This window comes from Haplochromis burtoni, unplaced genomic scaffold, assembly GCF_018398535.1.
Source record: "Haplochromis burtoni strain Fernald_Lab_line unplaced genomic scaffold, NCSU_Asbu1 Contig_45, whole genome shotgun sequence".
Lineage (NCBI taxonomy): Eukaryota > Metazoa > Chordata > Actinopteri > Cichliformes > Cichlidae > Haplochromis > Haplochromis burtoni.
This window is the reverse complement of record NW_024582406.1, coordinates 540,428-551,257: the sequence shown is the minus strand read 5'-3', so window position 1 is coordinate 551,257 and position 10,830 is coordinate 540,428. Positions and strand designations below refer to the sequence as shown.

The 10,830-nt window shown below is 42.2% G+C and overlaps 2 protein-coding genes across 3 annotated transcripts; one reads left to right on the top strand and one right to left on the bottom strand.

The window, feature by feature from the left end:
- Positions 1-1,820: 1,820 nt before the first annotated feature.
- Positions 1,821-6,436, top strand: LOC102289450 (epithelial membrane protein 2). The gene is made up of 5 exons (XM_005940757.3): positions 1,821-1,976; positions 3,489-3,576; positions 4,108-4,216; positions 4,912-5,052; positions 5,167-6,436. Exons 2-5 carry the CDS (start codon positions 3,499-3,501, stop codon positions 5,331-5,333), a joined length of 495 nt encoding a protein of 164 aa, XP_005940819.1. The 5' UTR covers positions 1,821-1,976; positions 3,489-3,498; the 3' UTR covers positions 5,334-6,436.
- A 381-nt stretch (positions 6,437-6,817) lies between these two features.
- LOC102289143 (DNA-directed RNA polymerase II subunit RPB1) lies at positions 6,818-9,637 on the bottom strand. Of its 2 annotated transcripts, XM_005940756.3 has the most exons (4): positions 9,111-9,637; positions 8,844-9,008; positions 8,627-8,738; positions 6,818-7,779 (listed from the first exon to the last, which is right to left on the bottom strand). In XM_005940756.3, exons 2-4 carry the CDS (start codon positions 9,004-9,006, stop codon positions 7,299-7,301), a joined length of 756 nt encoding a protein of 251 aa, XP_005940818.2. In that variant the 5' UTR covers positions 9,007-9,008; positions 9,111-9,637; the 3' UTR covers positions 6,818-7,298. The 2 variants fall into 2 exon arrangements, with proteins under 2 accessions (XP_005940818.2, XP_042076169.1); XM_042220235.1 differs by lacking the exon at positions 9,111-9,637 and having other exon boundaries at positions 8,844-9,038.
- Positions 9,638-10,830: the final 1,193 nt, after the last annotated feature.

The following is a 10,830-nucleotide window of genomic DNA, read 5'->3' as shown; positions in this document are numbered from 1 at the left end:
GCATGACTGTTGTATAGCGTAGTCGTCCAGTGCTCCATGAAGCTTCTGCTCTTAACGTGCAGCTTCTTGCAGCAGCATCTATATTTGTAGCTTTGTCTACTGTTGTGTGTAAGCCTTTGTTATTCACACATTAGCTCTATTGCCCATTGAACTTGCACACTCATACACTACACACAGAGCAAAACAGTTACAACAGAGCTTAACAAATCCAGGTCAAATTAGTTTTTGGTTTTTTTGTAGATGTCAGAAATCACAGAGTATTATCCTCCTACTCTGTGAAGCAGACAGCATCTATTTTCACACCACCAACTTGGACAACTAACTAACATGTTTCAACTTGATTGGTTAATAGAGGCATACAACCATGATGTGGAAATTCTAGTTTTTCTAATTCGGTCTTCGCCTCTTACTGTGTCCATTACTGTGAGGGAAAACAGGATGTAGAGTGTAACTGCTGTTAGATGTAGTTATGAGGCTCTGACACCAGCACGCTGCATTGTTAATGTTTGATTTGCTGTGGGTTGTGTAACACATTTTAGGCCGTAATGAAATAGTTTATGATGATATGGACTGATAGCCTTTGAAAGGAAACCTGTCATGCTCAACTTCAGCTTCAAATTCTTATTCTTTGACTCAAACAAGGGTGGCTTCAGCATGAGTCACAGGTAGAACGGTTTCCCCTCGTAAACAGAAGGTGGGTCGGGATACGGCTGTCACAACTGAGATGATGTGTACCTGAGATAAGAAATCTACTTATTATGATTATCTATGAAATCCTGTGATTTCATAGTGTTAAACTTTAATTTAACTACAGTGAAACTTGAGAACTGCTTCGCCCTATCATGATTTCAAGCATGGGGAGAACATGCAAACTCCACACATGACCTATATCTGGGGTTGAACCCAGGGCCAGCGCTAACCACTGAACTGCCATGCTGCTAGGCTCATTCGAAGGCTCAGAAGGATGCTTACACATACCCCGATCCCATACGTCCACTATTCCTACAGTACACACAGCCTGCATGGCACTGAAAATGAGGACAAGCCTAATAGATTCCCTCTGTAAGGTTCTTCCTGTGAGTAATCTGTGCGATCTGCTAAAGAAGCAGATGACTTTGACTCACTGGAGTCATTGGGAGAACCTCAATCATCAGCAGGAACAGACGAGTAATAATAAGTAATAACTAATGAACTTCGAGCGGCGTGAAATACCTCACTGCCACCCTACTTTCTGCAAAGAACCTCCTCCCCCTTTTCTGCTCCATCTTTTTCACTTAAGCAACGAGCTGCACTCGTTTGGGCCTCCAGCTATTTTTCCCTCGATGGCAAGCACCAACATTCCTTTATCCTGAAACCTCTTCCTCTGTAACAAAAGCTGGAAAAGGCGAATGGCAGTGATTAGGGAGAAACAATAAATTCAGTTATGTGTGTTTGTGTGCGCCTGTGCAGCTAAGTTATGATTGTTGGTACATAACATACACACACTAGTAACAATGTGATTGTGTTTTGGGTGGTTACAGTCTGCTGCCATGGCAACATGCGTAAAATCACTGTTCAAGGCTTTTACCCCCCCCCCCCCCCCCGCTGCTTTTCCCACATAATGTCAGTGAATCATCACGTGTGTCCTCCCAGAGAAAATCACCACCATCAGCTGAGTGACAAAGGCAAAACACACCAAACACAGAGAAACTAAGTGTCCGTTTGAGCGTTGGTATGTGTACACATAGAGAGAGAGGGAGGGTGGGACGATGAGTGAAGAGTCGAGGAGGAGGAGACGGGACAGAAAGAAAAAGGGGCAGAGATTATGTGATCAAGTCAGCAAGAGGCTTGTCCTGGGTGTGGACTTAAAAAGAGGGCAGGGTAAAATAGTGGGCAGATTGAGTAGAACTTGTGTTTGTACATTTGGACACAGTCTGAAGTCGGTGTCTTTGAGAGCAGGAGGAATTAGACTTGAAGAGACAAACAGCCACCTAACAGTAAGTCAAAGATTCTTCTTCTTCTTTTGCTTCTTTTCTACAGGTGTTTCATCAAGCTTGAGTGATGTTTGAATAGAAGCTTGTTTTGTAGTTTTGCATTAATGTTTTGGGTTTTTTTTTTTTTCATTGGAAGATAAGAAAATCTAATGATAAAAAAGGCTAAAGTGTGGAGACGTGTGTGTCTGTGCATCTGTGAAGTAGAGCCAGTTTACCTTTCTTTGCTCTACCGTTAAAGCAACTTGTTCCTCACCAGGTTTTGCTCCAGTCTCAGTTCCTGCATCAGGACTTGTGGTTTTGCTACATTCTCAGATCTTGCCCCAAACAAATGTGGTCTATTTTGTGTATGGAAAATATACTAGATTCAGATTTAGTCGGGGGAAAAGCCCACAGGAGCAGTCAACATGTCTTCTTTGATCAAAGTGCTCAGTGTGCGTGTTTTAAATGAAAGCATCAGCTTTAACTTTGTTGTTATTGTTGTTGTTTTTCTGCTCACAGCTTTTTTTCATTAAAGTTTGGTCCTTCTTTCTGTATTTGCGTTCTCTGCCTTCAGGCTGAGCCGCAGAGCCAATATTTGCCTTCACTGTCACTAGATTGGAAGTGGGCAAAACGTGGGAAATTACTTTGCGGGGATGTGCGATCACAGTGCGCGAGCCCCCCTCCCCTTTTCTTTTTGTATACGTGCGTGATTGCGTGTGAAAGTAAGGGAACTGGCGGGCGTGTGAAGCGTGTATGAGGACCCATCCCATGAACACTCCTTTACCAGCCGAGAGAACCAGCGCATTCCAGATGTGCCTCTTTCTCTGTTCACACCCAGAGCAGCCTTATTGTTAGCTACAGCCAAACATAGCTCTTGTATACATTAGATTAGCAAATTCTAAACTAACTGATATCTCATGGGCGGGGCCATCTTTTTTGACTAATCAGTCAGGGGGAACAGTTTTTAAAGTTAGGCTTAAGTTTCTTTTTTAAGTCGAGAGATATCGAGCAGTCCGATTCAGACTAAGGGGATCAGGTGTGGAGCATCAAGGTGCAGAGAACAGAGTGTAGTCTCTACAGTTATTTTAGGGAGTGGCAGGTTCCTCCACTGTAATCACCATGCCCCGAGACAAGCCTAAACTCATCTGCCTGTCATGAACTTTCCTCCACAGTTGTCTCTATACCAGAGGTATCTGCTTTCCCAGGGATACACTGATTTAGTTTGAAACACAATTGCCCATCAGCGCCTCTGATTCTTTTACTGGGAGCCGTAAACCAGGGTAATTAGACGTTAAGAAGCCACGCCCTGAGTGGGTGCCAGGTTTGGGCCTAGCTTTGGTGCACTGAATGCGTGCGTTCATGAGGATGTGTGCGCGCACACACACTTGGGACTTGCACGAAAGGCTTCCTTTACTAAAGAAAAGCCAAACAACACAATGAGTTAGCTGTAGGCCACGCTTGACTGTTCCCTCCTAGTCTGCTTGGTTTATTTTACTCGCCCTGTTACATGTTAAAGTTGTGCCTTCCTCTCTGCAGCACAGTCATCATGCTGATTCTCCTCGCCGCCATCTTTGTTCTCCACATCGCCTGCATCATCATCCTCCTGACGGCCACCATTGACAATGTAAGTGCAATTCTTGTTATCCGTGTATAGACTTCTTCCATGCTCAAGGCATAATTGCCCCAGCATTGCTGCTGGCCTCCTCCCTTAGCTTCAGGCCTTGTGCATCTCTGACATGATGGATGGGCAAAGAGTTGAGACTGATTCATCTGTTGAGGAATTCATTCCTTCTCGGCGTGCGGCCAGCTGTTCTTCTGGATGGCCACATGTTTGACATTTCTGTGCGATATATGGTGACGAGCTCTGTGTCATCACCCCATGACACAGATACGTCACACAAGTACGGATACCTACATGCGAGTCTCACCTGCGTTGCAGCCACTGTTGCATACCTGAGTGAGATTTGTCTCAATTAAAGGAACGAGTGAATTCCTTCTTCATATTGTCATAATTTCCCCCTGCAAATGCACACCATAACTGCTGCTGCAGTATCTACCTGTTTAAATTCCACTCATACTGATTCACCGCTTTTACTTTAGCACACAAGAATTCTGTTAATATTTTTGCAAATATTGTCTTTGTCTTCCCCGTCAGGCCTGGTGGGTCATCTCAGCCGGAAACTTGCCCACTGATATATGGGCCCGCTGGGTTTTCGTGAATAACTCATGGCATTCTGTCGATCTTCCAACACACTACCCAGAGAGTAAGAGAACATGTTTCCATGCTTGCACCTCTCAGTGTTACGTTTTCGTATGTGTAGAATCAAAGTAAGAGATTAGTAATAGTTTGATGCTATGACATGTAGCTGGTCAGTTGAGCAGAGCTGCACAGGCACAGTTAGATGCACAAACACACTGTGACTGCATTGTGATTTTAAACAGTGATGCTTCATTTATAAGGGAAGATAACTAAGATTTAAATATATATACAGTGCATTCTGTTAAGAGTACTATCTGATACAATACTTTAGGGCCTGGAGCTCACATATTAAATATAACACCTATTTTAAGCATTGAGAGTTGAATCCAGGAACATGCTTTTTATCTGCATCATTTGGTGGGACACACAATGAGTTTACACTCACCCAAATTCTGTATTATTTGCATTGCAAATGAAGACTGTTTCCTAATCCTTTGGTATGCAGTTATTGCCTTGAGTCAAACATACAAGACTGTTTTAGCTGTTTGTGATCAGCGTCTTTTTACCATAAAGCATTTGGCGTGTTTGAACGTAATGTTCCTGCCTGTCAGCATTGCAACTGTGTCTGAGATTTTCAAAGGTTCAATGTGACTGCAGTGCTGCCGTTTCCAGGGAGTGTCCTTAAGCTATTACACCCCCCACACCCTTTCACAGACTCTGTATCTTCATTGCGTTTGTTCTCTCTGGCTCCGCCTGCAGGTTACCTCCAAGCAGTGCAGGCCAGCTCGGTGCTAGCTTGTATATTCTCCATCATTGGAATCTTCGTGTTTGTGGCTCAGCTCTTCACCCTCCCCAAAGGACAGAGGTTCCTCGTCTCTGGTGTCTTTCAGTTCCTTGCCTGTGAGTATTTCTTTTTTCTCTTATGTTTTATTCCTTTCACTGATGTTGTTTCTCTCTCTGTATGACATCCGCTGATGTGCATCTTCACTCGTCTCCATGTTTCCTTCACTTCAGGCCTGTGCATCATGATCGCAGCCTCCATCTACACAGACCGCTTCCATACTAATGAACAAAATCTGGGTAGTTACGGCCATTGCTTCATTTTGGCGTGGATCGCCTTCGCTCTCACATTCCTCTCCTCCATCATTTACTTCGTGCTACGCAAGAAGACTGCTGAGTAGCTCCAGAATTCAAACCTGGAACCCTTAACTGAATCTGCTCTTCCAGCTAAAATCTGGCTTTAATTACAGTGTGTGGTCTGTGTTTACATGTATCTGTTTTGGACATCAGATTTGAGCTGCTAGTGTATTTTCAGCTATAGATATAGTAGATCTGCTGATCCTCCTCAAATACATACTGGTGTTTAACTGAGCCTGCTTTCAGATAATCGGAGTTTCGGGCTTATTTCTGCAGGCTCAGTCGATCACAGCTGTATTTGAGTGTATTTCCAGCCCAGAGTGGGGCTGGATTTATTGAGGGCATCTAATGATAAACAATCCTTTATTTTTTTTAATTACATAAAAAAAGGCCTTAATGTTTATAAGATGCTATCATAGACTAAGACCTATTAATATCCCTCTATTATAATAAAAAAAACAGTTTGTAATGTACATTTATAATATGGAAATGGGTGAGTTTTATTGTTTAGATTTTTTGTTGTTGTTAGTTTATTGATTTTTAATTTTTAATTTGCCCTTGTATTACTTCATACAGTGTGCCACTGAATAAACAGAGTGAAAACATAATGCAATCAACCCGTAGCTAATCTGTTTGAAGTCTTACATAATATATAAAAATATAATAAGACTATACAAAGATATACGGTGGAAAGCCGATATTATGATGCTGCTGAGGTTGTGCTGTAATTGTTTGTAATTGGGAAGACACCAAATCAAACCCTGGAGATACAGTTTAATACTAAATGTAAAGGCAAAATGAATTTACTTTGTTTCAGCGTGAAACACATAAAAGCCTTTTGGTTACGTTCTCATGGAGTGTTTGAAAGTTGCCATTTTACATAACTCAAAGACTCAGCTGTCTTTTCTGGTTGTAAATGTAATCACATTAGTTTCTAAAAGCATAGATTCGATCACCCAGATTAAACCTGCTTCCACACTGAAAGGCAACTGGCTTCACTCTTGGTGTATGAGATGTAGTGTGTAAATATAATTTGTTTCCCATGATGCTCTGTATGCTCTTGTTTATTTTTGCTACCTTTGTACGTCATGATGAATGACACTGACAGTGATTTTTACTATATTAAAACGTGATTTTCAATCAGTTATTGGAGGTGTTTTTTCTTTCTTCTCCAGTTGTCATGACATGGATTTCTTAATTAACTACACTGGCTCACAAAGTGAAGGTTGATATACATTTTATACATAATGAGGAGCTTCTGTATTATGCTCAGTCCTTATCCACATGTTCATCATTTAATTAACAGACATTGCAGATTGTAAATAACAAATGAATGCACTGGTTTATGAATCACTAAAATGTTATTTTCTAACAAAAGCAGTCCAAAGGAAACACATCAAATGTTAAAATTTTATTATGTTCTAAAAAAAAATATTTATTTTACAAATATTCAAATATTCTGATTAAATAAATTAATAAATACAAAAAAGTTGTGTAATCTTATAATAATAATAATGGATTGCATTTATATAGCGGTTTTCTAGGCACCCAAAGCGCTTTACAATTCCACTATTCATTCACTCTCACATTCACACACTTATGAAGAAACACGGCAACATCTCACAACAGATGACGTCCATTAGTAACATGAATGGGTTTAGAAGGAAGTAAAGAGAGAGGAAAAACGAAGTATATCTTTAACTGCCTCTGTGTATTAACACAAAATTATCCCCATGTGCTCACAGACGTTATAAAGAAGTGGGCCAAAATTCCTCCACAACAAACAGGAGAATGCAAAACTGTGTTTAAATTTATTTACAACAAGCAGAAAAAGTTAATATTACATATTTTGTCAGTACAGAACTTGTGTTTTCTAACATTGTGTAAATGTGATTGTTACCTACCTATGGGTGCAGGACCTCAAACTGAGAAATGGAGGGAATTTGGGACCATGTTCTATAAAGTTTAATATTCCCAGCACACAGCATTTCTAAGAGAGGTGTAGGTCCTCAGAGGGGGCTGTAGTCCTCTTCCTGCTCGTAATGACTCTCCTGGTGTCTTGGGAGGGTCGTGTGGTAAGAGACGGGTGGTGTAGGTGAGGGAGATGGTGAGGGCAGGGACAGACGGTGAAAAGGTGATCCAGGTGCAGGGTGAGAGGGGGGAGGAGGGAAGGAGTTAGAAATCGAGATAGGAAGTGAATGGGAGTGCGTGAGCCTTGGGGTGGGGGCGGAGGGCGGCAATGTTTCCGAAGGGGGGGCATAGTAGGGAGACAAGTGGGAGATCCGAGGAGGAGACAGGGGACAGGTGAGGTTGGAGGCAGGATTTGGTGGTGTGTAGTAAGGAGCAGGTGGCAGGAGTCCCATAAAGTTAAAGCTGCAGGGGTTGAGGTCGGAGGCACGCCTGGGACCCACCATCAGGACCTTTTTGGTATAGTTGTTCAGGGTGGAGACACCTGCAGCCATGCAGATGGTGAAGCCAAGCCAGGCCACACTGTTGGAGGCAGAGGAGGAGAAACAGAAACGGCATCACAAACGTTTCACAACGTTTTGTTTTTTCACAAGTAGTAATATTATTCCGAGTAGCTTTTTGGTGCCCTACTACCATCTTGGATTGTTAACTTCAACTTGGAAGTTGGACTTAAAGGGAAAACTCAGAAACTCTGACTTTTATACTATTTATACTGGACAAGTGGAAGAGAAGAATTGGCAGGCCTAAAGCAGATAAACAGTATCTGAAAGTCATGTCCTTAAAAAATGACACAGGACTTTGCTATATTGTATTTCTACATAGAATATACACATATTGTATCCTATGTATGTTGGAATCCGTTGCAATAAATTGATGCACCTATTTCCTAAAAAAATATATAAAGAAATGAGGGATGACTCAAGACTTTTGCACAGTACTGTGTCTCTAAAACGCATCAAGCAACTGTGTGTTTGCAGAAGAACTTATTTCCAGAAGCTGAGAGTTGTAAAACTGTCGTTTTAAGTGGGCAAATGATTTGAGGGGATTTCAGTAGCGTGACAAGCTGGAGGGACTTGATCCCCAGCTGATTGAGAGGTCCCACAAAGAATCCCAAACAAACAGCTCAAGGAATTTGGTGTGGAAAAAAATTGGTCTGATTCACATAAGAGCCAGGAAAAGAATGTTTATTCTCCTGTTTTCATCCCCAAAACAAGAATTTTAGTCAGTCAGACAAGCACTTAGCAATAAACATGAGGAATAGATTATCATCATACCAGTATGGTCTGAGTCAGAGAGGGAACAACTAATTGGGCTGAACCACTGTGATTTTCTACATTTCATATGTAATATAAATGGTTAAAGAACTCACTAGAATGCCCAGGAGTACCCGTAACTATGTGGCTTGAAGTCTTCTGGTCCCATTGAGGCAGTGGTCTGAAACACCTGCATGAACATCATGTGACCGACCATCCCAAGCAGACCTGAGAGGACAAAACGAGGAAATGTAACAACCTGGTCACTCTGTCGGTGTTTCTGCGGTGTTAACAGAAGTCACTCTGATTTGACTATGCATCTAAATATTGTACCTCCCAGGACTGTGAAGACAGCTGCAAAAGCATTGAGCAGCTGGCCCCAGTGCTGCGTAGAGGGAAACCAGGCCCTGATACACAGCTGCACGGACAGCAGTATGCAGCTGATTAACAGCAGACCGATATTCACGAGCTCCATTGACAGCGACAGCCAAAGCATTGCTGTAGAAGGAGGAGGAGAAGGAGGAGGAGAGGCTGAGAGAGCAGAGACAGATGAGGGAACGGATTTCAAACGACACTGCGGGAGAAACCGCAAAACTTTACCTTTTTCAGATCCTGGGGGGAGTGTGTAAAAGCCTCGACACTTTTCCTCTAGAAATCAGAAGAAAACATGAGAAGAGTTTGCTCTGGAAATGTTTTATGTAAGACCCATTGCAGCATTGTCTCTCCCCAAAATCCGCCAGCCCCTGCGTAATTACTCTCAGTGTAAATAAACACTGCAATCGAATTACTGTGTGAGAAACCAGATTTGAGATGACCGTTTGCATGAGTGCTGTAATGGCCTGAGTTAACCTGGTGATAGGAGATTAAAAGATTAGCTCAGATCTCGAAAGATTGTGGCTACAGGGTCACACATTGAGACTGTTGTGTTTTCCATTTTTATAACATTAGATTAGATTAGATTCATTTCAATATTGCCGCATTTTGTTTCCACCAATCAAACGGGCCGTTAAAAACAGTAGCAACGTGTGCCAGTAGTGGGTTAAGCCTCTTTGTAGCCTGTTTATCTAATTGTTTACATGGCAGCTGAAATAATTCGAGTACCATATGGCTCTACACCGAGGTGGCCCTGAAAGTACAGCATACGGAGACTTAAGAAAAACAGATGCAAATAAAGGGGGAGAAATGAGGAACAGATTTTCACTAACTTGAACACGCATGTGCAAAGTGCATTAAGAAAAACACAGTAATGAACAGGCTCGTGGCCTTCATCACTCTGCGCTCCCCTCTGGGTTGTTATAGGTTTTCTTCATTTGCTTTGTTTGATTTTTATCTTTGGATTGGTGCTCAGAGCTCCCAAGGACACCGCGCCGCACTTGCTTTGAATTATTTTTGAATTTCAGTCGTGTAAAAAAGAAAGTGCAAACTCTTTCTATTCTACGGTGTTATGTGTCAGGACATAATTATAAGTAAACAGCATCCTCACATCCGTAGGAGGTTGTAAAAAACACGTGACTTATTACACTGATATTATTTATTAAACCAACACTAAGGCTAAATGCCTTCCTTACTGATTTCATTGGAATTAAGAGAGTAGAGAATGATAATCAAATGCACTTGATTAACCGATCATCAGTGAGTGTGAGCACCTCTGTAAAGCAGTTTTGGAGGACTGCTGGTCTGGAGCAGTCAGGTGTGTTAATACAATGATGAGGAGGAAAGACATCAGTGATCTTAGAGAAGTTACTGCCCATCAATCTGGGTTATAAGGTCATTTCTAAACAATCTGAAGACAGAAGGGACCCAAGAGTCTATCCCAGCTGCCACAGGGTCACAGGGCTAACACAGACAGTAAACCATTCAACGTCACATTTGTTATGAACAATTTAGAACCAACCAGTTAACCTAACCCCACTAACTGCATGTCTTTGGTCTGTGGGAAGAAGCCAAAGTTCCTGTAGAGAACCCGCACAGACACTGGGAGAACATGCTCCACACAGAAAAGGCCTGGGCGAGATTGTGGATTTGAGCCCTGCTGGGAGGTGACAGCCCTGACTGCAACCCCTTTTTAAACCAAGCGCTCTCTGTCTAATACTCACACACACGTTAATAATAATAGGAGCAACTCAGAGTTCATTATCTTGCCCACACATACTTTGGTATGCAGACTGAAGGAGTCAGGAATCGAACCACAAATTAGTAAATGACTAATATGAAGGTTGCAGATGACCTGATCTACTTCATGAGCCACACGCCTCTCCAAGGAGTGGGCTCAGATCATCCAACGCTCAAAGAAATTGAAAACCCCCCCAAAGTGCTCTAT

Coding starts and splice junctions, on each gene's coding strand:
- LOC102289450 (XM_005940757.3), top strand. CDS start 3,499: ATGCTGATTCTCCTCGCCGCCATCTTTGTTCTCCACATCGCCTGCATC. Junction 4,217..4,911: donor TCCAACACACTACCCAGAGA/GTAAGAGAACAT, acceptor CTCCGCCTGCAG/GTTACCTCCAAGCAGTGCAG. Junction 5,053..5,166: donor TGTCTTTCAGTTCCTTGCCT/GTGAGTATTTCT, acceptor CCTTCACTTCAG/GCCTGTGCATCATGATCGCA.
- LOC102289143 (XM_005940756.3), bottom strand. CDS start 9,006: ATGCTTTGGCTGTCGCTGTCAATGGAGCTCGTGAATATCGGTCTGCTG. Junction 8,739..8,843: donor TGTCTTCACAGTCCTGGGAG/GTACAATATTTA, acceptor TTGTCCTCTCAG/GTCTGCTTGGGATGGTCGGT. Junction 7,780..8,626: donor GGGTACTCCTGGGCATTCTA/GTGAGTTCTTTA, acceptor TGCCTCCAACAG/TGTGGCCTGGCTTGGCTTCA.